This window comes from Rutidosis leptorrhynchoides, chromosome 11, assembly GCF_046630445.1.
Source record: "Rutidosis leptorrhynchoides isolate AG116_Rl617_1_P2 chromosome 11, CSIRO_AGI_Rlap_v1, whole genome shotgun sequence".
Lineage (NCBI taxonomy): Eukaryota > Viridiplantae > Streptophyta > Magnoliopsida > Asterales > Asteraceae > Rutidosis > Rutidosis leptorrhynchoides.
In genome coordinates this window covers 39435418-39462856 of record NC_092343.1, presented here as the reverse complement: position 1 = coordinate 39462856, position 27439 = coordinate 39435418, and the positions used below count along the sequence as shown (strand labels likewise).

At 39.0% G+C, this 27439-nt stretch overlaps 1 protein-coding gene across 1 annotated transcript; it reads left to right on the top strand.

Annotated features, from left to right (window-relative positions):
* The first annotated feature begins 6707 nt into the window (after nt 1-6707).
* LOC139876789 (uncharacterized) lies at nt 6708-10505 on the top strand. Its single transcript, XM_071864162.1, has 10 exons — nt 6708-7097; nt 7477-7562; nt 7684-7750; nt 8056-8198; nt 8692-8740; nt 8829-8966; nt 9067-9147; nt 9275-9451; nt 9688-9774; nt 10125-10505. The coding sequence occupies exons 1-10, from the start codon at nt 6789-6791 to the stop codon at nt 10185-10187; spliced, it is 1200 nt and encodes a 399-aa protein (XP_071720263.1). The 5' UTR covers nt 6708-6788; the 3' UTR covers nt 10188-10505.
* Nucleotides 10506-27439: the final 16934 nt, after the last annotated feature.

Sequence of the window (27439 nt, the reverse complement as noted above, 5' to 3'; positions counted from 1 at the left end):
TAGCAAATAGTGTTTTACTGTAGCAAATAGTGTTTTACTGTAGCAAATAGTGTTTTACTGTAGCAAATCACTGTAGCACTGTAGCAAAATACGGTTTCACTGTAGCAAATAGTGTTTTACTGTATCAAATTGTGTTTTACTGTAGCAAAGTAATTTTTACTGTAGGAAAGTCGTTTTTACTTGTACATATATATATACATACATATAATTGTTCATGAATCGTCGAGATTAGTCAAAGGTAATTGTATATATGTAACAGTTCTAAAATTTTGAGACTCAATCTAACAGACTTTGTTTAACGTGTTAAAATAATAAATCGTATAGAGAATTGGTTTAAATAAGTCAAAAATTTTCGGGTCATCACAGTACCTCCCCCTTAAAGAAAATTTCGTCCCGAAATTTTGAGTAGTACCTGTTTCATGAGCGATGTCAGTGAACAAATGTGGATACTTTTGCTTCATCTGATCTTCACGTTCCCAAGTAAACTCGGGTCCTCGTCTTGCGTTCCAACGAACCCTAACTATCGGTATTTTGCTTTGTTTTAATTGTTTGACCTCACGGTCCATGATTTCAACAGGTTCTTCGATAAAATGGAGTTTATCATTGATTCGTATTTTGTCAAGAGGAATTACGACATCCTCTTCAGCTAAACATTTCTTCAAATTTGACACGTGAAATGTGTTGTGAACACTACTAAGTTCTTGCGGTAGCTTTAATCGATAAGCAACTGTTCCAATTCTTTCGGTGATTTCAAAGGGTCCTACGTACCTAGGACTTAGCTTTCCTCATTTACCGAATCGTACAACGCCTTTCCAGGGTGACACTTTCAACATGACTTTGTCGCCCACTTGAAATTCTAGCGGTTTTCTTCTTACATCAGCATAACTCTTTTGGCGACTCATGGCCGTTTTCAATCGCTGTTGTATTTGAATGATCTTTTCGGTGGTTTCGTGAATAATTTCTGGTCCAGTAATTTGTCTTTCTCCTACTTCACTCCAACATATAGGAGATCTGCACTTTCTACCGTAAAGTGCTTCAAATGGCGCTGCGTTGATGCTCGTATGATAGCTGTTATTGTATGAAAATTCTGCCAACGGTAAGTGTCGATCCCAACTGGTTCCAAAGTCAATCACGCATGCCCGTAACATGTCTTCCAATGTTTGTATTGTTCTTTCACTTTGACCATCTGTCTGTGGGTGATAAGCGGTGCTCATATCTAATCGAGTTCCCAATGCTTTTTGTAATGACTGCCAGAAACGTGATGTGAATCAGGTGTCACGATCAGATATGATAGAGATGGGTACACCATGCCTGGAAACTACTTCCTTCAAATATAGGCGTGCTAATTTCTCCATACTGTCTGTCTCCTTTATTGGTAGAAAGTGAGCTGATTTAGTTAGACGATCAACTATCACCCAAATAGTATCATGACTACTTGCAGTCCTTGGCAATTTCGTAATGAAATCCATAGTTATTCTTTCCCATTTCCACTGCGGAATTTCTGGTTGTTGCAGTAATCCTGACGGCTTTTGGTGCTCAGCTTTGACCTTTGTACACGTCAAACATTTGCTTACATAAGTAGCAATTTCTGTCTTCATATTAGGCCACCAATAAAACTTCTTGAGATCGTGGTACATTTTCTCGTTTCCTGGGTGAATTGAGTACCTCGTTTTGTGTGCTTCATCTAGTACTAGTTGCCTTAGATTACCATATTTTGGTACCCATATCCTATCAGCAAAATACAGGGTTCCATCGGCTTTTACCTCAAGCTGTTTTTCTAACCCTCTGCTCATTTCGCCTTTTTCATTTTCTTCTTTTAAAGCTTCTAACTGTGCTGCTTGAATTTGCTTTGTGAGATCGGTACGAATTGTAATATTCAAAGCTCGGACCCTAAGAGGTTTTACTCTTTCTTTTCGACTTAGGGCATCAGCTACAACATTAGCCTTTCCGGGGTGGTAACGGATTTCACAATCGTAATCGTTTAACAACTCTACCCAGCGACGTTGTCTCATATTGAGTTGTTTTTGATCAAAAATATGCTGAAGACTCTTATGGTCAGTGTACACTGTACACTTGGTGCCATATAGATAGTGTCTCCATATTTTGAGTGCAAAAACTACAGCTCCAAGTTCCAAATCGTGTGTTGTATAGTTCTTTTCATGAATTTTTAGTTGTCGTGAGGCATATGCGATAACTTTTGTGCGTTGCATTAATACACATCCTAAACCTTGGCGCGAAGCGTCACAATAGATCACGAAATCATCATTTCCTTCTGGTAATGACAAAATGGGTGCAGACGTTAACTTCTTCTTTAACAACTGGAATGAGGATTCCTGTTCCGTGGACCAATCATACTTCTTTCCCTTTTGAGTCAATGAAGTTAAGGTTTTGGCGATTCTAGAGAAATCTTGAATGAATCTTCGGTAGTAACCAGCAAGACCTAAGAATTGGCGGATTTGTGTTGGAGTCTTCGGTGTTTCCCATTTACTAATGGCTTCGATCTTGGCAGGGTCAACTTTAATTCCATGTTTACTGACAACATGTCCCAAAAATTGTACTTCTTGTAACCAGAAATCACACTTCGAAAATTTTGCGTACAATTCTTCTTTCTTGAGTATCTCTAGTACCAGTCTTAAGTGTTGCTCATGTTCTTCCTTGTTCTTCGAGTAAATCAATATGTCGTCGATAAAAACAATGACAAATTTGTCTAAATACGGTCTACAGATGCGATTCATTAGATCCATGAATACTGCTGGAGCATTAGTCAATCCAAAAGGCATGACTAGAAATTCATAGTGACCGTAACGGGTTCTGAACGCGGTTTTAGGAACATCTTCTGCAGCAAATCACTGTAGCAAATAGTGTGTACTGTAGCAATAGTGTTCACTGTAGCAAATAGTGTTTACTGTAGCAAATAGTGTTTTACTGTAGCAAATCACTGTAGCAACTCGTTTTCACTGTAGCACTGTAGCAAAATACGGTTTCACTGTAGCAAATAGTGTTTTACTGTAGCAAATTGTGTTTTATTGTAGCAAAGTAATTTTTACTGTAGGAAAGTCGTTTTTACTTGTACATATATATATACATACATATAATTGTTCATGAATCGTCGAGAGTAGTCAAAGGTAATTGTATATATGTAACAGTTCTAAAATTTTGAGACTCAATCTAACAGACTTTGTTTAACGTGTTAAAATAATAAATCGTATAGAGAATTGGTTTAAATAAGTCAAAAATTTTCGGGTCATCACAAAAAAGCTTTACGTAGATTATCAAATAATGATAATCTAAAATATCCTGTTTACACACGACCATTACATAATGGTTTACAATACAAATATGTTACAACAAAATAAGTTTCTTGAATACAGTTTCTTGAAGAATGAAAGTGTTTGTAGGTGTTTTTGGTCTTTGGTGTATGGATTAGATATAAAGGATATGTAATTTTGTTTTCATGTAAATAAGTCATGAATGATTACTCATATTTTTGTAATTTTATGAGATATTTCATGCTAGTTGCCAAATGATGGTTCCCACATGTGTTAGGTGACTCACATGGGCTGCTAAGAGCTGATCATTGGAGTGTATATACCAATAGTACATACATCTAAGAGCTGTGTATTGTACGAGTACGAATACGGTTGCATACGAGTAGAATTGTTGATGAAACTGAACGAGGATGTAATTGTAAGCATTTTTGTTAAGTAGAAGTATTTTGATAAGTGTATTGAAGTCTTTCAAAAGTGTATAAATACATATTAAAACACTACATGTATATACATTTTAACTGAGTCGTTAAGTCATCGTTAGTCGTTACATGTAAGTGTTGTTTTGAAACCTTTAGGTTAACGATCTTGTTAAATGTTGTTAACCCAATGTTTATAATATCAAATGAGATTTTAAATTATTATATTATCATGATATTATCATGTACGAATATCTCTTAATATGATATATATACATTAAATGTCTTTACAACGATAATCGTTACATATATGTCTCGTTTAAAAATCATTAAGTTAGTAGTCTTGTTTTTACATATGTAGTTCATTGTTAATATACTTAATGATATGTTTACTTATCATAGTATCATGTTAACTATATATATATCCATATATATGTCATCATATAGTTTTTACAAGTTTTAACGTTCGTGAATCACCGGTCAACTTGGGTGGTCAATTGTCTATATGAAACATATTTCAATTAATCAAGTCTTAACAATTTTGATTGCTTAACATGTTGGAAACATTTAATCATGTAAATATCAATCTCAATTAATATATATAAACATGGAAAAGTTCGGGTCACTACACATATGACCCAAACAGATTGGGGGTCCAAATGGGCATCAAGGATACTTTTAACCACATAGCTTTCATTCTTTCCGAGAATGACCAGTTTGACGTCTTAACAAACTATATTTATCGGAAAAAAACCAACTTTCAAGTCATTGTAAAGCAAAATTATAACAAAAATGGGCGATATATCAAAAGTCAAACTATCACACGGAATTTTAAAAATAAATCACATATACACACATACTACAAGTGTATAATCCACAAATACCCTTGCGTAACCTCCTTCCTTTCCCGATGCTCAACTTTTACATCAAAATCAAAATGGAAAATTTGTACGTTAAACGCAAATCGCAGCACGAGAGTGATTTCCAAAAAAGCAGTTGGAACTTCAAAATTAATACAAACAGACAAATCTCGAAAAAACATACACATTAAAAAAATAGTGACTAAATCGGAGCTACGAATCAAAAGGTTTGATGAGTTATTTTTTCTTGAGTTAGAACAGATCGAAGCCGAGTTTGAACACGAATCTGTTCAAACTCGTTGAAATTGTTCTAACTCGGGGTCGTGACACCATACGTTCGAACAACTTTCTATTCAAACTCGAATACAATTTGTTCGAACACTGTAGTTATGGGTTTTGAACATCTTATGCTGAGGTATAACAGAAACTTGTTTTAACGAATGGTGTAATTTGGTCCATCATTGACACTTAGATTCTCTATACACGTACACCGATCGTTGAAACCCCTCGTAACCAATCCTTCCCGCATAAGATAGGCATATTCATTTAGAGAACATCACTTAGAAGACTCCATGTTCGCTATGAACTAGACAAACGAGGTATTGATTTAGACTCGGTACTATGTCCTCTATGCAACAACAACGTGGAAACAGTGGATCACTGCAAACTGAATGTTCTAAAACTGACAAAGTATGGAAATTATTGCTAAAATGGCGGGGTCCATATAATTTGTAGAACTATAATGTTCGACATCGAGACTTGGTCCAAAAAGATTCAGAGCACATAAAACACGAGACATGAAAGATCATATGGCATGCAACTAAATAACTAAATGAGTTTGCGCTTATACTATCTGGAAGCATTAACAACAAAGTATTTGCCGAAAAAAAGAATGGATCGGAACTCATCCGTGATTCTCACCGAGATATAAACCAAGAGTTTTGAGTGGATATCAAGTTGGCTCAAGAAATCATCCTTAAAATGACACCAATAACTCATCACCCTTGGGGTTATATATTCTACCACCGAGCAATAGGCCATTGATTAATACACTAAGCCTATAAGCTTCACACTGTAAATACTCGATAGTCGATATGTGGTGCTCACTGCTACCTATCCTTACAGCTTTAGAATCGTTATGTACACAATACGAATGCATATATTATATAAAAATCCTATAAATAATACAATTTTATCTTGTCTTTCAATAAAAAAATCATATCATAACGTATACATCAAAGACGACTAACTAATACGTTGATGCATACTTGATAGCATCTCAATTTGACATTAAGAATTTAGCACTGGTAAAGCATCTATGAACTCGGTGAAATAATATTGATTTGAATTTAACATGAATATCAAGATACTGTATTCGAGCTAAACTTACAGTAGTACATCATATTTATAAACTTGGGCCAAAAGATACAAATTTGACAAATCAAGTGTTTGAAGAAACTTTGAATAAGTCAGTTCGTTTTGACAGTGAGCATAAGATATCTCATTTTCGACCTAAAAAGAAGGTTTTATCGAAGGATAAACATCACTTTTTTAGTTACACACGGGAAAAAAAACGGACGAAAAAAGGAAGCATCGTGATCTACTTCGATGGTGCAAGGAGCTTACTCTTAAAAGGATGATGAAAAGCTCGGAACAAGATGATGTCGAAGATGATGACGAGCAATCGAGCATGAAGAATCTTCTCTCTCAGACATGAACTCATAGAAATTTTCCCGGTTTTCGCGGATATTCGAATTTCGATTTGAGTCAAGTAATTTATTCGATTGATATAGTTTCGTTGTTCCTTTGTTGTGTCGTGTTTGTTTAGTTTCATGTTCGTAGGTCGTTGTCTTCGTAGGCCGTTGTCTGCAATATGTTTTTCTATCTTTTTGCTAGTTTCTTATTAATAATATTACACTACTTGCCTTTCGAAAAATAAAGAAAAAAAAAATAGTACATCATATTTATATTTATATTTATATTTATATTTATATTTATTGTATTTATATTTATATTTATATTTATATTTATATTTATATATAATATAAATATAAATATAAATATAAATATAAACTTTGGCAGTTGGCATAGTAGTTATAGTTAAATACACAATTTCAAAACCTATATACATATCTTCAGACTCGCAACTCACACTTTTCTAGTAATCTCCGCTACAATTATAAAACCCTCAACCTTCATTCTATATCTATATATAAATTCAAAGTCATATCAACTGAATTTGCATGCTAAATTCCCACCATCGAATTCTCAGACAAATTTCTAATCTCACTCATTTTTCATCATCATCATCATCATCAATGGCTTCATCATCATCATTATTACTTCCATCAATTTCACTAAATCAACATCATGATTCAGTGTTATTGAAAACCTCATCTTCTTCTGTTTGTTTTGGGGGTTTTAAACATGAATTTCGAAGTTCGGTGAAATCTAGGGTTTCTATGAGCTTATCAGTTGGATCTACAACTGTAGTTGATGATGCATTGTTTTCTGATTATAAACCTACTAATGCTTTCTTGTTTCCTGGTCAGGTTAGATTTGTGAATTCATATACTTTGTGTTTAGTTTATTGTTTAATTTGAATTTGAACTAACTAATTTAGTTAACTGCTTTTGTATGTGTACAAATTAGCAAAAAAAGTCGTAAAAATCGAAACTTTGGTGTTTTTCTATGTACTCTGCTTTTATAATTACTGATTGTAGCTAGTTAATTATGTAATTATGATTTGATATTATTGCATGAGGTGATGGAGTTTTATAATTTATAATTAAGATTTAAGAGTGGTGGTTTTGAATATATTAATTGGTACTAATTTTTGCCCCTGAAAAAGTTTGAATTAGTTTCAAAATTATTTTTCTGAATTTGATGATTATTATTTATTTGAATCAATATCATATCATATTGTTGTAGGGTGCACAAGCAGTTGGAATGGGACAAGAGGCTCAAAAGGTGCCAGCTGCTGCAGAGTTGTACGCTAAGGCAAACGAAATTTTGGGGTGTGTTCAATGATTTTTGTTAATTTGCTAAATTGTATTTGTCGTTTGAATTCTTTTGTTCTAAATTTTGAGTGTAAGGAGTACAAAAATCATGTCAATGTTTTTTTATATTTGAATGAAGGTTTGACATCTTGGATGTTTGCATAAATGGGCCGAAAGAAAAGTTGGATTCCACTGTTTTAAGTCAGGCAAGTTCATAACATCTACTATCGTATATCGTTTTTTTTATTGTTTTCTACATTCGGAAGATGAAAGATCATTGTGAAAATCATGGATGCTTCATGTAGATTGTTGCAGCTTTGTAGAATAGTGGTAATTATTCATAATAAGGTAACAAGATGGGCGGGTCAGGGTTAGGTAGCAAGATATACCGGTTCAGGTTGAAATGATATTTTGATAAAACGATTTTGGGTCACTTATGACTTCTTACTCTAACCAATTAAAAGGTAAAACGTAAATTTGCTTATCGGTTTATTAATTTTATAATTTGCAGCCAGCTATATATGTTACTAGTCTAGCTGCAGTAGAAATACTACGTGCTCGTGAAGGTGGTCAGCAGATTATTGATTCAGTCGATGTTACTTGTGGTCTAAGTTTGGGCGAATACACAGCTCTTGCATTTGCTGGAGCCTTTAGGTGACTCATATTTAAATCCCCGTATTACTATTATTATTAGTTAGCAATGTTTTGTTTACAAAGTTTGCGAATTTGTCCAAGTGATAAAAAGAAAGTATTTGGATACCCATCGGGCAGCTGAAAAATTGTAACATTTGACTTAAAATGTTGTTTAAATAGTTATTTAACTCTAAAGAATGTTTATAGAGTTATTTACCTGTGGCATAATAAGGTATTTTTGCTGACTAATATTAACCCAATAAACTGAAAATCACCGATTTGGTATACATGATTACAATAGATTAATTTTTTAAATTTGGCTAAAGCTAAATGGGTCAAATGGATTGAATGGGAATGGGTCAACCTGGTAAATAACTTGCTTAAGGTTTTATTTGAAAGGATAGTTCATTAGATCGTTATTAACAAAAGCACATTTTTTTGTAATCATATTTAATGCATTAATTATTTATTTTTTTTCATCACAATTTTTTTGCTGCATTTTCTTCATTATTAGCTTTGAGGATGGTCTCAAGTTGGTTAAACTGAGAGGTCAAGCAATGCAAGTAAGGGAATAAATATTAATTTAATTTATACTATTATATCATGTGTCTTTTAAAAACTATTTTATAAACCGAATTATAAAATTCATAGGAAGCTGCAGATGCAGCTAAAGGCGCTATGGTGAGTATAATTGGACTAGATTCCGATAAGGTGCAACTACTTTGTGATGCAGCCAATCAAGAAGTTGAGGAAGACGAAAAAGTTCAAATTGCAAATTTCTTATGCCCTGTAAGACTCTCACATATTAAATTAGTCTTTCATCTCTCATTATATAAACTAGAGGTGGCAAAATGGGCGAGGCAGACTCATCTTATATTCTGCTTTGCAGGGAAACTATGCAGTCTCTGGAGGTGTGAAGGGAATCGAAGCTGTAGAAGCAAAAGCAAAATCGTTCAAGGCTCGAATGGCGGTATGCACTAATCTATGATTACAAAAACTTACTTAGCCGATTTCGGTGCTTCTTCAATCTGAGGCAAAACTGTACAACAACCCTAACAACCTTAAATAACTGTTTTGTTCTCTTTTGTCTCTTGTAGGTGCGACTTGCTGTTGCTGGGGCCTTCCATACAAAAGCCATGAATCCCGCCTTGGCCCAATTGGAGTCCGCTTTGGCTGCAACCCAAATACGGACCCCACGAATACCAGTTGTATCTAATGTTGATGCACAACCGCATGCTGACCCTGACACAATCAAGAAAATCTTGGCTCGTCAGGTTAGCGGCTAACCGTTTTTACTTAGTCACTGTGAATCTATTATTTATACAAGCACAGAGATTTGTAGATACATGGATTTAGTTTACATTTTACAACGTAAAATACAAATAGAACGTAACATATAGTGGTGGGAAGTTGGGCGGGTTAAAACTGTTCAGTATTAGTATATAGATATTGACCAGGTTAAGTAGACCCAAAACTCATTTTTGTACGCTTGCCTTGTATTTTCTCTTAGGTTACATCACCAGTTCAGTGGGAGACGACTGTGAAGACTCTCCTCTCAAGGGGTCTGGTAAAAAGTTATGAACTTGGACCTGGAAAGGTAAAATTCAATCCGCCTGTTGTGATTTATGTATTTTTTACAAAATGGGTGAATTGGGTAATGGGGTAAAACGGGTAATTCATTTGGTACATATCTGGTTGGGTTGACCCTGAATGCATTTTGCCCATTTATTTAAAACAAAAGTAATGTTATTTGAATAATATATTTTGTTTTTGTGGAAATAACATTTGATGTTGACAGAACGCAAGATAAGCGCGTAAAAGAGCTAGAAATATATATATATTTTTTTTATAAAATACAAAGTTATATTCATGCAGTTTGTTGTGCGGAACTTTTCCCCATTATGTTGTTGCTTAATAAACTTTGAACCATATTAAATGTAAAATTAGGTTATTGCTGGGATTGTGAAGAGAATGGACAAAATATCTCCCATCGAGAACATTAACGCCTGAACACTCGATTGATTGGTTGGCATTACAACAATCCGAGCGTTTTAAGATTTACTTCCTTTAAGGGCATAAAGGAATCTTGAGCTTATACAGAGCAATACTAAATGTGGTTGAATTTTTGTGTATGATTATAAACTTTGTTAGAGAGTGTATTCGAATCATTAATTATATGTCTATCGGATTGGTATTTGTTACTGTACCAGAATTGATTTATCATGATTCATGAGTTTGATGATGTAACATATATTTTGAAAAAACTGTAATGCAGAAGGCAGAAATAAGGCTACAAGTATTTGCATGTTTAACTTCTCGTGATACAAACCACTTGTTTGAATAAGTACACTGACTAATAAAATTTGTAGTTTTATTTGTAACTTCTTATTATTGTGGTTAAGTAATTAGTTATAATGCTAACTAATAGAGTTTTTTCTTTTAGCGATAATGAAAATTTATAAAGGCTATATCATTGGATGAATGATGAAATAAGCCAGCTAAGAATACAACCGATAAGGCAAGGTGCGAGACTAGTGAGCATAGTAACCGAAAAGACAACATTGAGCTTCCACTATCTATAACCAAGTCGAACCGGGTGATAACTAACCAACAAGAAACAAACAAAACTATGGAACAAAACTAACCAAAAGGACCAACATGCTTAAACGCTAAACAAAATACAACAAAACACGTCACCAAATAACAAAGTCTAAAAAAATCGGTCCTATTTAAACCCATATGAAGCCTAACAAATATATATATATATATATATATATATATATATATATATATATATATATATATATATATATATATATATATATATATATATATATATATATATATATATATATATATATATATATATATATATATATAGGGGCAGGATCAATGGGGAAGTAACCAATCGGGGGGAAGCGGGGGAAAGCAAAAAAAAAAAAATTTCGTTTTTTTTGGAATTTTTTTTTCCGACATCAAGATCACACGAAAATATGAACATTTAGAAGAGACACTTCGTGATGAATGTCATTATTTAGGCGGGAAAACGATCGACAAAAATAACATTCAAGATAATATTGTTCGTGAAGAATATGAACGTCTTTTTTTCATGTTTTGTGAAGTAAAATTTAGCCCGATTTAGAGTTTAGGGTTTAGGGTTTAGGGTTTGGTGTTTTGGGTTTATTCCATAAACCCAAAACACCAAACCCTAAACCCTAAACTCTAAACCGTTCGTGTTAAAAACTCAATCTAAATCCTAAATCTAAACCCTAAATCTAAACCCTAAACCCTAAATTTCTAAACCCTAATATCTAAACCCTATAAACCCTAATATCTAAACCCCAATAGCTAAAAACTCAACATATGCTCGAAAAACATGATAATTATTATATATTACTTTTTCGAGCGTTTTCCCGCCAAAATAAAAACATTTATCACAAAGTGTCTCTACTAAATGTTCATATTTTCATCTCATCTATAATGTTCGTGAACAAAGTTTTTTCAAAAAACGAAAAAAAAAAAAGCTTTTGCTTCCCCCCGAATGGTTACTTCCCTCTTGATCCTACCCATATATATATATATATATATATATATATATATATATATATATATATATAAGGTCCAACGGGTCCCATATGGGCCTTAACGAGATTTTAAAAATATTATTATCTAGAGGTTTTAGAGTTTAAGAAACTTCAAGAAACTGGTTTCGACCCAGTCCATTTAGACCCGACCAGTTTGGCCATCTAATAAATCTGACCCGTTTTGAATCAAACCCGTTCAGTTCTCGACTCAACGCGGCCAGTTTGCCAGGTATGCTTATATTATCTTATATTATCTGGTCTGTTTGATAATGTAAAATGATGTAGCTCTAAATGAGTTGCACTCCTAAATGATTCATGGGCTCCATCTAGAATCTCTATCTTGTTCTTAACGAACACCAATTGCTTGATAATATGTTGTGTTCAGGAACTACGCTTCTCGATGCTATTAAAGATGTAACGGAGACAATACCGAAGTAGTATACGAAGAAAATCCGACAACCAAAAGCCTCTCTGGACAAGATTACTCTTGCGCTATTGTAGTCGTAGGTGAAGCTCCATATGTTGAGATCGGGTGGTGATAACCAGTGGCGATTCTAGAATGTAAATTCAATGGGGTCCTATTCAATTTGAGTGGTACTTTCTAAATTTTTTTCATAAAGAATGGCCATTTACTTCCATACAAATCACTAATTCTTAAAATATATGGTGTCCTATCTATAAATTTAGTAGTGTCCTATATAATTTTAATAGTATTTGATGTATAAAAAAAATTATTTAATGGGGTCCTTTGACCCCACTTAACTTCAAGTGGAGTCGCCACTGGTGATAACTCAGAACTCACCATTCCCTTCAAAGGAGATGAATTTATTAAAGCTAGTAGCTGAAAAAAAATCCCTGACTCTCTCAAATTTGATATCCGGTAGACCGTTGGTTTTAGAGCCATTGGTTCTGGAAATGTTAAGAGTCGTTAGTTGCTGCCTACTTGGTTACCGGATACTGAAGGAAAGGGGATAACTGATGTTATTTTTGGAGATTATGAGTTATATGGGCAGCTTCCGTTTTCTTGGTTAAGTCAATTGGTCAACTGTCTGATCAAGCATATTTTAACCGAGGGGTCTTAACATGCTTGCTCAACGTAAAGGAGGGGTTTAAGGATCTTAGAACGTGGCTCTCCGGTCCGGCTACCGTGAATAACCCTGGCCGACATGATGATGTCGGCGGGGTGGCCAAGTGATTAAGTCCACCTTCGATGACGTCCGTCGATCAGAAGGCCCCAAGCAAGGTTGTAGGTACCAGTTAATAAAGAACTCACCTGTTAACCTTTAGAAGATGATAGAGGATGTAAGTTACGTAGGATGTGTGGTAGAAGATGGCTACGTAACGTGGTGTGTTGCTAACGACGATTAGGGTTTGTATTTATAGGCAAACCCTAATTCTAGAATCGTCATAGGATAGTGATAATCGTTTCCATAACCATCTCCCCCGAATCACGGATATAATTATGGAAAAGATATTTGCTCAACCGCCGTAAAGGGACCAGATACGTATCCGCATGCCGCATGACTCATGAGAGCACCCCGCATGCGCACCATAGCGCATGCCCGTGTGTATGTTACATGCGCATGCGGGCTGCGGTATCATTAAGTCCCCCCAGTTTGATGTTATATGACGCAAGTCATATGATATCAAACTATTAAGCGAAAAAGAGAAAACAAAAGGACGACGAGCATTTAATGTCCTCGCGTGCGCCTCGATGCCTGTCACAATCGCAGAAGCCCATTCGGCTGACAAGACATAAAGTAACAATGCCGCAGGCGCGTGCGAACCACGCGCGTGTTTGTAATCATTCTTAACTGACACCACGCGCGATCAGCAAATTCTACCCGTCGATTGCATTACACGTGTATGGCCACGATAACACCATTCCAACCCACGCTCCCCCAATCTTGCCTATAAATAGCCCCAAATCACACACATTTTCACTTTTCCGGTGTCAAGCTTCCCAAATACGCTCTCGCCTTCAAATCCTATCAATTCCGATCAACTCCGTCATATTCCGATCGTCATTTAAAGGTCAGTCGTTCTCCATTCATCTAAAAATGACCAAAGCTAATGAAACTTTCGTAGAGAATGTAGAGTCCAACATAGGCCAGAAAAACATCGACCACTTAGTTAAGCAATACCCCCCTCTTGCGGGTTACAATCCGGTACCACCACTGCCTAGCCAGCGAGCCCATCAGCCACCAGAGAATAAGGTGGCGATCTACGAACATGCTTTTAAGCATGGTAATTTTAGGGTTCCACCCACCGACTTCTTTTTAGGCGTACTAGATCATTTCAAAGTAGGGCTAGGGCAATTGCACCCGTATGCGATAGGCAAAATCGTTCTATTCGAGATGTGGTGTGTTGCACTCAACACAGTACCATTGGTGAAGGTTTTTTGCCACCTATTCCGCTTAGCCAACCACCATAAATCTTGGTTCACCTTCTTCGCACGCCAAAATTTCACAAAAACCCCGAAATCGAATGCGGGAAGTTGGAAAGAAACTTTTTTCTTCGTCGACCAGACCGTAGTAGGCACTGGCTTCCCGCAGACGCTTATTTGGTGCGAGAAGGTAGAAAAAGATGTGAACAAGATGCCAGCGTTGGATGACGAGGAGAAAAAGTTGTTGAAGCAGTGCGTCAACGCACAACTGGTGCACCGTTCGTATGGTAATGTTATGCTGCGGTTGGGGAAGATCTCCGCGTATTGGCCTTGGGAGGATGTGCGGCCGGCCATAGTTGGCCCCGATGGAAAGGGTAGGAATAGCATAAACGCGTACTTACATAAATTTTTGTATATTTTCTAACGCAGGCGTTTATTGTTTGCAGAGATGAGGATGAAGAAGGTGCTTACCGCGGAGGAGATTGCTGGGATATCTTTCCGCAAGCAGGATGTGGACAAACAGCTAGAGCAGGCAGCTGCTAGCGAACATGTGGATGAATCGCCGGCGGAGTCAGGCAATAAACGCAAGGCGGCTGGGACGTCCGAGGCTCAGAAGAAGAAGAAGAAGACTCCTAAGCAGCTGGAGGATATGCGCAACGACAATTTTGTTGCCATCGAGCCGCGGTCCGCAGACCTACCTCCCCCCATTAATGGTGAGCGTTTATTTTTTCGCATGTATACCGCGTAGAAAAATCTGCGTACTAATCTGAGTATTTTGCAGAGCATGTGGAGGAGACGCAGCCAACAACACCGCGGGTCAACCCCGAGCTGCAGGCCACTACCACATCCAAAGATAAGGCGATCCCCGTCGAGTCTGAGTCTACATTACCTCCTCCGCAAGGCAGCTTCCGTGTTGCCAACCTCCGCCAACTTTGCCAGTCCTCCGCAGAAAATGCTGCGGAGCAATCTGCATTCTTGCAGCAAATCTTCCCAGCAGAGTTCCGCGAGCAACTGGCCGCGCTGCCGTTTAACCAGGCGCTCAACGCCTTTGTCCAGAACGGGCTGGTATTCTTTGGGATGTTTGCGGACCAAGCCCGTCGATCCTCCAGCCTATACGATGTTGCACTGCGCAAAGAGGTGGAGTTGGGTTTGCTGCAGGCGGGTGTAGAGCAGGTCAAGAAGGACAGGGACGCTGCTGAGGAGGCCCGCAAAGCTGTTGAATTGACTGCGGCCGAAACCAAGACCCTCTTGATTCAAGAAAGAAAAAAGAATCAAGAGCTTGTGGGTGCGGTTGATCAGGCGAAGGGGGAAACTGAGCGAGTGAGACTGGAGTTGGAAAAGGTGACGAGGGAGAGGGATGATGTGGTTACCGACCGCGAGCTGGCCGAGGCAGATATGACAAAGCTGCGCACCGCACTCCCCGCAATTGCGCAGAAAGTGATGGACTCCGAGCCCGTGTCCGACCGGTTTAATGCCTATGTCGATGCGGTCAAGGACCATGAGGTGAACAAGGCTGTGCGGGAAGTGATCCAGGCATGCGGCCTAACTCCACCGTTCCCCGACATTGTCCAAAAGAAATTAAAGGAGGGAACGGCCGCGGCGCTGCTGGAGGCGGAAGAGGCAATCAAGTCCATCCCTATCCCTTTGATCAATGCGTTTGTGGCTGACCCGACGATGCCGCTTGATGGGTTTTTGAAGGAGGATTACTAGAGTAGTTTGTGCCGTAAGCCCTAATCTTAGGCAGGTAATTGTAAATGTATTTTGGAGCCCTAAGTCCCATGTTGGGCAGGCATGTGAAACAATTACTTATGTAATAATTTATTTGGATGTGTATATATGTTTGTCTGTTATGCATGCGTGATATCCTTGTTTATATATCGCGAATCAAAACAAATTATGAACCGCATGCGCATGCGCATAGTTAACCACAACTTATGCGTATGCGGATGGTACTGCGTAAAATAAACCAATATTTTAACTTACCTTTAACAATTTAGACTCAAAAGCTACTGCGCTATTGCTTTGTCATGTACTAGAGGTGCACTATTAGTTGTATGGTAAGCAAACGCAACTAAAAACAAACCAATGTTTTTATGCTTAGGAGTTCCTCAAGCAAACCAATGCGAGAGCGATTACGCACAAGCAAACCAATGCTTGTATATTTAAAGTCGACTTTGCAGCCATCTAGTCTGCGTGGCGCTTGGCTAGGGGAAAACCAATTCCCTTCGCCTGCCGTTATTGTCTAGCCTTGTAACCAAACAGGCTTCTGCCGCACGGGGGCTAGAGGACACCCCTTAAGTAGGCAGGAATCGCATACAAAAAATATAAATGGACATCAAAAGTATGCGCATGTAATTATTTTTATTTGGCATTAATTATGATTACAACTGCGACATATCCGAAAGGATGAAAAATAAAATAATGTGCTAAACAAATTGGAGTGATCAAGTCCATCTAGCTACATGTAACATTTTTTCAATAACGTCGCATGCCAAGTGCGTTTCACAGGTTTGCCATCTAATGTCTCTAGATGGTATGCCCCGGTGTTGCTTGCTTTTGCTACCCTGTATGGGCCCTCCCAACGAGGTCCCAGTTTCCCAGTATCTTCCGCATGACTTGCATCGTTCTGGCGCCAAACCAAATCACCGTACTTATAAGTGCGTGAATGCACACGCTGATTGTAATACTTTGCGATTTTCTGCTTGTTATTTGCTTCGTTAACAGCCGCAGAGAGTTTGCGCTCTTCAAGCAGATTAAGATTTTCCCGCAGAGCTTCAGAGTTATTTTGCTCATCAAAGTTTTGTATGCGGAACGTTGGTACCCCAATCTCTGCGGGTACAACAGCTTCTGACCCATAAACCAAACTAAACGGAGTCTCACCAGTGCTTGCTTTGGGTGTGGTTCTATGCGCCCATAAAACCTTTGGAAGCTCATCCACCCAACCAACGCGGTCATGACCCAACCTTGCCTTGATTCCAGCAACTATATCTCGGTTGGTAACTTCGCACTGGCCATTCGCCTGCGGATGCGCAACTGAAGTAAAAGTTTGCTTAATATTAAGCTCCGCACACCAACTGCGAAAAGGATCGCCGGCAAATTGTGTACCGTTATCACTAACAATTTCATTGGGTATGCCGAATCGACAGACAATGTCTTCCCATACAAAATTCCGCACTCTTTTCCCCGAAATTGTTGCCAGCGGTTTCGCTTCGACCCACTTCGTGAAGTAATCGATTGCAACAATTAAGAATTTGACATTTCCTGCGTGTGCAGAGTATGCGTAAGATAATGACATAAGTAGCATATTTAGCAAATGAATGGCAATATTACCTTGGCCTTTGGGGAATGGTCCGACTATGTCGATCGCCCATTTGCAGAATGGCCATGGTGAGGAGACCGGTATCATTGGATGCGCAGGTGCCCTGCTGATAGGTGCATGTATTTGGCATGATTCGCATTGCTTGACAATATGCGCGGTGTCTGCGTACATAGTAGGCCAATAATAACCTAACCGCATGATTTTTGACACAATGGACCTGTGTCCCGAATGAAGGGCGCATGCACCCTCATGCACCTCGCGTATAACTTCCTCTGCCTCTTTCGAACCTACGCACCTTAAATGCGGTCCCAAATAGTTTCTTCGATACAAGACGTCACCCTCGAGGGCATAAAGCGGTGCCTTTGTGCGGACTTTCTTCGCATCAGAGGAGTCCGCGGGTGAAGTGCCGTCCCGTAAAAAAGCGATGATGGGCGTCATCCACGTTGGGCTTGATTCCTCAACCGGTGCCACTAGAGGCATCATGACAATAGATTTTGCGTTGAGTTCCTCTATTAGAATTTTCTTACCCATATGATCAAAAGCCAAGGCAGCTAGTTTGCTTAGCGCATCCGCCTTCTTATTTTGCCCCCGCATTACGTGCGAGATTTGAAAAGCCTCGAACTGGTCAGCGAGATTATGAACAAGCGATAAATATTGCTGCATAGCAATGTCGTGCGCTTCGAAGTCTCCGCAGACTTGATTGCATACTAGCTTTGAATCCACGTAAGCGTGCAAGATCTTAACATTTAGCTTATGCGCGATGCGCATACCTGCTAGCAGAGCCTCATACTCTGCTTCATTGTTTGTGACAGCAAAATTAAACCGCAGTGCGTACGTATGTTCCTCACCGCCTGGACCTGTCAAAATTACACCTGCGCCTGCGCCAGATGCGCTACACGCACCATCGGTGTATAATTCCCATGGTGATAGAACAGGTGCGGGCGGATCTTGATGTTCTGCTGACGCTTCGACATCCGCAGGTATTTCTGCTAGGTAGTCAGCAAGTATTTGACCCTTAACCGCACTGCGTGAAGAAAAGTTTATTTCATGTTCTCCCAATTCGACTGCCCACTTGGCCATTCGGCCAGAAATCTCGGGCTTGTACAGTACCTGAATGAAATAAAATGATTGCGTTAGTCAATGCGGTAACCCCGGTCATTGCCGCAAAGTAATCATGTACCAACCTGTTTGATTGGCTGATCAGTTAGAACCACAATCGGATGTGCTTGAAAGTATCGGCGTAAACGCCGCGCTGTATGGACAAGCGCATATACTAACTTCTCTATTGGCGAGTAGTTTACTTCGCTTGATGTCAGCGTCTTGCTTACGAAGTAGACCGGCATTTGTGTCTGAGAAAACCTCAGCGTTAAAGTTCTGCGAAATAAATAATGCAAGTAAATTGATAAGTTACCTTTTCGCGGTCTGCGATGAGAACTGAACTGATTGCTTCCTTTGATGCCGCAAGGTACAGCGTTAACGTCTCCCCATTGACTGGCGCAGTAAGTGTTGGTAACTCTGCAAGCACCTTTTTCATCTCCTGAAAGGCTGATTCTGCTTCCTGAGTCCAGACAAAATCCTTTTTCTTCAAACAGTTTTTCAAAGTGTTAAAGAATGGTAGCTGACGCTCTGCGGCTTTTGACAAAAACCGCGTGATTGCTGCGAGCTTCCCAGTGAGACTCTGCACATCTTTCTTTGTTTTCGGAGATGGTAAATTATCAATAGCTTCAATCTTTTTGGGATTAGCCTTGATGCCCCGCGCTGTCACCACATGACCTAGAAACTTGCCTTCCTCCTCTCCAAAGCTACATTTAAGCGGATTAAGCTTCATGTTGATCCTTCGCAGAGACGCAAACGTTTCTAGGATGTCTGCGAGCATGTCTTCTTCGGTGTTGCTTTTGATTACCAAGTCATCGACATACGCTTCAAGATTTCTGCCAATTTGAGGCTTGAATGCTGCGTCAATTACACGCTGATAGGTCGCGCCCGCGTTCTTCAAGCCAAAAGGCATCTTTGTGTAACAATAAATACCCTGCGGCGTATGAAAAGCAGTCTTGTCTTCGTCTTCCACAGCCATTAGAATTTGGTGATAACCTTTGTATGCGTCCAGAAAGCACTTATATCTGAATCCAGACAAAGATTCAACCTTCCAGTCTATCTCCGGGAGAGGGTAATTGTCTTTAGGACATGCTTTGTTAATGTCTTTAAAATCAACGCACATTCGCCAGTTACCATCAGCCTTTTTCACCAACACCGGATTGGCAACCCATGTTTGATAACGCACTTCGCGTAGAATGTTTGCTTTGACAAGGTTGTCTACTTCTGCGCATAGCCAATCACTGCGGTCTAAAGCCATATGTCGCTTTTTTTGTCTAACAGGTGTGAGCGATGGATTAACATTCAATTTATGTTGCGCAATGTCCCGCGGGACACCTGTCATATCTGATTCGCGCCATGCGAAAACATCTGCGTTTGCGGACAATATGCCATGTAACTTAGCCTTGGTTTCAGCTGATAAACCTGCGCCGATTTTTATACCCTTATCTGGATGCAAGCGATTAGCAATTACCGCACTGCTTGCAATCTGCTCCTCGACGCTAGGGATGTTAATTGACAAAATTACTCCCGTCGTCCTTGAACTTATATCGAAATTGCTGACGTCGTCCTTAAACTTTTTTTTTTGCTCGCGTCGTCACTAAACTTGTAAAAGATAACGTTAGTCGTCCTTCTGTTAAGTTGCCGTCTCTTTTCTCTGTTAACTAAAAGCATGTGCTAGACATGTGAGGGTAAAATGGTCTTTTCATTGTTTGTTCCTTTTAAATACCTTTAAATAAAAAACAAATTCATTAATTATTAATTTTATATTAATTAACTATATCAAAATTAAATTAAAATCAAAAAACTCAATCTTTTGATGTGACGCCATTGTGGCAACTCCTCCCTTAGTAGGAAACTTAATCAAACCGTGCACTACCGAAGGTATGATGTTAAAACGCCGTATGAAATTTCTTCCCAGTAGCGCATTATATCGCGAAGTCGAGCGGACCACATAAAAGTCAACTAATTCGTTCCTTATTAACTGCGGATTCTTGTCATCTTCGAGCTCTATTAATAACTCTATCCGTCCCACGGGCCATGAGCTTTCTCCGGAAAAACCAGACAGCGTGATATCAGACGGACGTAGCTGCGCCTTCACGTGTACGGGAAGAAATTGATAGCAATGCTCGTACATAATGTCAACGCCGCTCCCAGTGTCGACATGCATGCGCTTGACCTGCACCCCGCAAGAAGGAATGCGGCACTTGATAATGATAGGTTCATTCACCCTGTCAATTGTCATCACAGGAGGGAAAGTGATTGGAAGAAGTTCCCAATCCTGATGATCGTTATACTTTCTTCGCTGACCTAATCTCTCTGCATCAACCATGTTAATGGTTAAATCAGCATTTTTGGTCTTATCCACTTTCTGCCACGCGAAGGTTTTAGTTTTTGACCCCTCTTCTGCTGCTTTCCCTTTATCTTTCTTTGGCGGTTTGAGGTGATCCAACTTACCCGCACGGAGCGCCTCCAGTACCCGTTCCATCAAGTTTTTACACCTATTCGTATCGTGCCCGTAATCATCGTGAAATTCACAATACTTTGTCTTATCCCGCTTACCAAATTCCGTAAGCGGAGTTGGGACCGCGAAGGTCGCGCATACTGGCTCCGTCGCCAAAATTTCTTTGGGCGTTTTGGATAAGCTTTTAAGAAGCGCGTAGTTCTGATTGTTGATGCCGCGCTGATTATTGTTTCGATAATTGCCACTTGATTTCCCTTTATCATTCCTGATAGGACCACCGCTAGGATACCTTCCGCGAGAGTTGTTACCACGATTTTGATCGCGCGAACGATCATCATCGTCCTTCCTCTCGTTGCGTGTGCTAGCTGTTGGAATGTCATTATCTTCGCCACTCCGCATATAGTCGTGGCATTCATTAAGCGCCTCAGCATAAGTTGTTGGGACTGTATGGCGCAGACGCCTTACCAGTGTTGGATGACGTTCTGAGTTTATACCATGTATGAGTCCGGAAATCTGTTGCTCTGGTTTGAGATCTGGTATACGCAGGCACTCATTAGTATACCTTGTGAGAAATTCGCCCAAAGATTCCTTGGACTTCTGCACGATGTCATGGCATTCAATGTGAGTGCGCTTGCGTGGTCTCTGATTCTGATATTGCAGTAAAAACTTTGTCCGTAGATCCATAAACCCGGCAATACTACCCGCCGGCAACTTATTAAACCACTCACGAGCAATACCCTGTAGTGTCATATGAAATATCTGACACGCAACCGGATCCACCCAGCCTTGAGTGCGCATTGCGCCTTCGAAGCGCTGTAAAAAATCATCTGGATCGGTCAGGCCATTGTAAGTACCCAACGTGCTAGGTATCTTTGGTGCTGATGGAAACGGGTAGGCGGATATATGCGGAGGAAACTTGTCAAAGGTAGTCGGTAGCTCGAAGGGTGGTTTAACAGGATCCCCTTTCAAATTTGCAAAGAAACGCTTCATCATGTCCTGAACAAAGTCAGGTTGTGAAAATAAGTGAACCATATCGGGAGGTGCGGCCTGCATGAATTGACTTGCAAGATTTGCCTGCCCTTGAACATTTTGCCAAGGTTGACCCTGCGTCTGCGGATATGACCAAGGCTGCTGTGTTGGAAAAGAGGGATAACTTGAAGACGCGGAGTACGCAGGTGGCTGTAAAGGAAGCGAAACCTGTGGCGCAGATATCTGCGAAACTTGAGGATACACACTTAAAAGCCCAACTGTATGCGCTGTGCTTTGCTGCTGCGCTGTTATCGGCGCCCAATGAGAGTTCGCATCTGGGATGACCCCAAATCCCCAACTATTAAGTAACGCCTGCGCATCCGCAGGAGTTAAAAATTGTGAAACTGGGCGCGGTGGTTGCCAAGGTTGCAACGGTGTAAATGACGAATTCTGCTGAATGCCCTGCGTATGCAGAGGTATTGAAACAGTGGTACTGTAAATAGGTACCTGGCCGCAGCAAACCACATGCGGCCCCGTTGTTCCACCGCCAACGCCTGCAAAGTTGACCCTTGGATCCACTTTCGAAAAGTCCAGCCGCGTGGTTGTGACTGGTGAGTTTGCTCTTGGCGGTGTGACCCCGTCTGGATATATCGGCTTGTACCTCTGAAAGGGTTCGCCGGATATAGGTGGAGGGTATATCGTGTATCCCGCCTGAGTAGCGGCCTCCGTAGTCATAACCGGTGTATGTTGACTACCAGACGGTGCGTTCTGAACATCTGTTTGGGTATGTTCCGATGATTCCTCGGAAGTCATGATACTGTTAAAGAAAAAAATTCAAAAATTTTGTAAATAACGAGTCATACAATTCAAAACCTTAAAAGAAAAAGCAATTAAACAGTCTTGAATGAGTTCGACTCTCAATGAAAGCACCACTTGATCAAGCATATTTTAACCGAGGGGTCTTAACATGCTTGCTCAACGTAAAGGAGGGGTTTAAGGATCTTAGAACGTGGCTCTCCGGTCCGGCTACCGTGAATAACCCTGGCCGACATGATGATGTCGGCGGGGTGGCCAAGTGATTAAGTCCACCTTCGATGACGTCCGTCGATCAGAAGGCCCCAAGCAAGGTTGTAGGTACCAGTTAATAAAGAACTCACCTGTTAACCTTTAGAAGATGATAGAAGATGTAAGTTACGTAGGATGTGTGGTAGAAGATGGCTACGTAACGTGGTGTGTTGCTAACGACGATTAGGGTTTGTATTTATAGGCAAACCCTAATTCTAGAATCGTCATAGGATAGTGATAATCGTTTCCATAACCATCTCCCCCGAATCACGGATATAATTATGGAAAAGATATTTGCTCAACCGCCGTAAAGGGACCAGATACGGATCCGCATGCCGCATGACTCATGAGAGCACCCCGCATGTGCACCATAGCGCATGCCCGTGTGTATGTTACATGCGCATGCGGGCTGCGGTATCATTACTGTCTATGGATCATAAAGGAAATTCGTACGATCCGCTTTTCCCGATCGGGTTTGGTTTAAAATGTAAAGTCTAAATTTAAGTTTGCGATGTGACCATCCTATTCACTTGAGCATACTGCACTTCACTATTTTTAATAAAGCTCAGTTGATCTAATTGAGCATTGGCTTCAATATTTGATTTCTTGTTATTTCAATACTTTTAAATGGATGGATTGTTTTTTGTTATGCAATTTGTTATTACGGTATGACACTTTGAGTGTCTACATCTTATTACTCGTACTAGAACAAAAATTATTATCTGTAACACTTTTTTGTTTTGTTTACTAATTTCTATAGGGAATTATTAAAAAAACAAATAGTATTAAAAAAAATAGTAGTAAAAGATAAGTATCTTTTACTCCATATCTACTATTCTTTGTTTCTTTTATCGTTTGTTAATGGTTATATATGTTGGAAATTTAGTGTAATTGTGGGTTTTAATCTACACTTGTAAATGGGTTTGGAGGTACGGAGTGTACACCCATTAAGTGATAGATTACCCGGACCTAAAAGTGGTTTTCTATTATTTACTATCATGACTTGGTCTACCTGAAATTTGACTAAGTGTTTTCAGTACTAAGTTTTCTTAGTAAGCTGAAATTTGGCTAAGTGTTTTGTGCTGGTTGTTCTGCATTGCTGGTCCTTGTGCTGGTTGTTCTGCATTGCTGGTCCCTGTGCTGGTTGTTCTGCGCAGCTGGTCCCAGTGCTGGTTGTTCTGCGCAGCTGGTCCCTGTGCTGGTTGTTCTGCGCAGCTGGTCCTGTTTGCTGGTTCCTCTGCGCTGCTGGTCCTGTTTGCTGGTTCCTCTGCGCTGCTGGTCCTGTTTGCTGACTTTTGCGCTGCTGGTCCCTATGCTGACTCCTTTGCGCTGCTGGTCCTTTTGCTGACTTTTGCGCTGCTGGTCCTTTTGCTGACTTTTGCGCTGCTGGTCCTTTTGCTGACTTTTGCGCTGCTGGTCCTTAAGAGGCAATAGCAAGAAAACACTTAACACAATTTTGAGTGATTACGGAAGAATTATTCCTGGACCCACTTTTACTTTAATAGTGGAAGGAATAATACTTGTTTATTATAAAGTAATCACTCATGCTTTGATAGTTGTAAAATATAATATTTGTTTATTGTAAAAGTAACAACTTTTACTTTAATGATGGAAGTGATAATATTTGTTTATAGAAATATTCTTCCTGTAACCACTTTTGAATATTATAAAAGATACTTTTATTAATCAATCGGCCAATTGATTTTAATAAAAGACTCTTTCATGATAAGGGTGTATATAAATATATTAACCAATATGCATGAGTAGAAAACAAGTTACGAACACCAAAATATTCTTCTGCAAAAGGAATTCTTGTTTCTGCCAAAACAAGAATTTAATCTCTGTCTTATCCCAAAGTGATATTCGTGTAACCCAGGCTATAAGGGTCGAATAATTACTTTCGGAAAGTGATACCACGATTCAGTGATTTATCCGGCTATCGATTATTTTACCCTACACGAAAGAATTTAATAAAACCTCCAACAATCGAAAGTAATTATTTGTTATAATCGATGGCGGCTACGATGAAACACATGACGGCGAATTTCTCCAAACTTGATAAGTTTGAGGGAATTGATTTTAGGAGATGGCAAAAGAAGATGCACTTCTTTCTGAGCAGCATGAGTGTGGTGTACGTACTCAGCACGCCAATTCCTGAAGATCATGGTGATGATGCCACTATTGAACAAATTCGGAAAAGGTGCAAGTGGAAGAACGATGACTACATCGCTAGAGGTTTAATCCTCAATGGTATGGCTGATTCCCTTTTTGATATTTACCTAAATGTTGAATCTTCTAAAGAACTATGGGACTGTTTAGAAACCAAGTATATGTCTGAGGATGCTTCTAGTAAAAAGTTCCTTGTGAGTAATTTTAATAATTACAAGATGGTCGATTCTAGACCGGTCTTGGAACAATACAATGAGCTCATTCGTATACTTGGTCAATTTACACAACATAAGATGAACATGGATGAGTCTATTCAAGTCTCAAGCATAATTGATAAACTACCTCCATCTTGGAAAGAATTTAAACATTCTTTGAAACATAAGAAGGAGGAGTTAACTCTTGTTGAGTTGGGTAGTCATCTGCGTATTGAGGAATCCCTCAGGTTGCAGGATAATGACAAGCCAAAGAGCAACGAAGTTGCTGGTACGTCTGTTGTCAATATGGTGGAACATAAAAAGTTCACTAGTAATAATGACAAAAAGGGCAAACGTAAACATCAAGGTTATAACAAGGCTAATCCGAACAAGAAGTCTAAATTGACTTGTTGGAAGTGTGGTAAAACTGGACACATGAAAAAGGATTGCAAGGTTATTTTTGGTAATAATAATGTCAAAGGATCTAGCACAAGCGGTTCGGGAAATGGTTTAAACAACCACAACTCGAAAGGTCAGAATATATTTAATAATTCAAATGAGAATTATTATGTTTCATATATATCTGAGGCTTATTTTGTGCAGGATGATGATGTCGCGTGGTGGGTTGACTCGGGAGCCACCACCCATGTATGCAAGGATAGATTTTGGTTCAAGACTTACGAGTCCGTGACTGATGGATCAATTCTTCATATGGGAAATGAGTCAACAGCCTCTGTTCATGGACGTGGAAGTGTGGATTTGTGTTTTAGTTCCGGAAAAACTATTTGTTTGTTTGATGTTTTGCATGTACCACAAATAAGAAAAAATTTGGTTTCCAGTAGTGTGTTAAATTGTTGTGGTTATAAACAAGTGATTGAATCTGATAAGTTTGTTTTGTCAAAACATGGTATGTTTGTTGGTTTTGGTTATTTATGCAATAGAATGTTTAGACTTAACATTAATCACTTGAATGTTAATTTTGCTTTTATATCTACTTCTAGCATAAATAATTCTACACTTTGGCATGCTAGACTAGGACATATACACTTTAAAAGAATGCAAGATATGTCTAAAGATGGATTAATACCGGCTTTTGACATGAACAATGAAAAGTGTAAAACGTGTATGTTAACAAAGATCACTAAGAAACCATTTCAAAATGTACATCGTGATACTGAAATTTTGGAATTAATACATAGTGATTTATGTGATTTGCATGCTACTCCTACTTTAGGGAACAAGAAATATTTTGTGACTTTTATTGATGATGCTTCTAGATTTTGCTATGTTTATTTGTTACATACTAAGGATGAAGCATTAGATAAATTTAAAATATTTAAAACTGAAGTAGAATTACAACAAAAGGCTTTGATTAAAAGACTTAGAACAGATAGGGGAGGTGAATACATTGACCAATCGTATTTCCAATCCGTTGGTATTATCCATGAGACCACAGCTCCTTATACTCCACAACAAAATGGTATATCTGAAAGGAAGAATAGGGTCCTTAAGGAAATGGTTAATTCCATGTTATCCTATTCGGGTTTAAGTGAAGGATTTTGGGGGGAAGCTATGTTAACAGCTTGTTATTTGCTTAATAGAGTTCCTAACAAAAGAAACAAGATTACACCTTATGAACTTTGGAATAAAAGGAAACCTAACTTGAATTATCTTCGGGTATGGGGCTGTAGGGCGGTTGTAAGACTACCTGATCCCAAGAAGAAAAGTTTAGGTGAAAGAGGTATAGATTGCATATTTGTTGGATATGTTGAACATTCCAAGGCATATAGGTTCTATGTAATAGAGCCTAATGAGTTTGCCTCAATCAATTCTGTGATTGATTCAAGGGATGCAATCTTTGATGAAAATCGATTTTCATCTATACCTAGACCAAAGGATATGATTCCAAGTAACAATGGAATCAATAAGGATTGTAATGATGAAGTCTCTGAAAAGGCTGTTGATCAGTCACTTGAGCTTCGGAAAAGCAAAAGAAAAAGGAAACCTAAATCATTTGGAC

What these genes read in the sequence shown, in the direction of transcription:
- LOC139876789 (XM_071864162.1), top strand. Translation starts at nt 6,789, where the DNA reads ATGCTAAATTCCCACCATCGAATTCTCAGACAAATTTCTAATCTCACT. An exon ending in TTGCAAATTTCTTATGCCCT is followed by an intron (nt 8,967 to 9,066) that starts GTAAGACTCTCA and finishes TCTGCTTTGCAG; the next exon opens with GGAAACTATGCAGTCTCTGG. An exon ending in ATGAACTTGGACCTGGAAAG is followed by an intron (nt 9,775 to 10,124) that starts GTAAAATTCAAT and finishes ATGTAAAATTAG; the next exon opens with GTTATTGCTGGGATTGTGAA.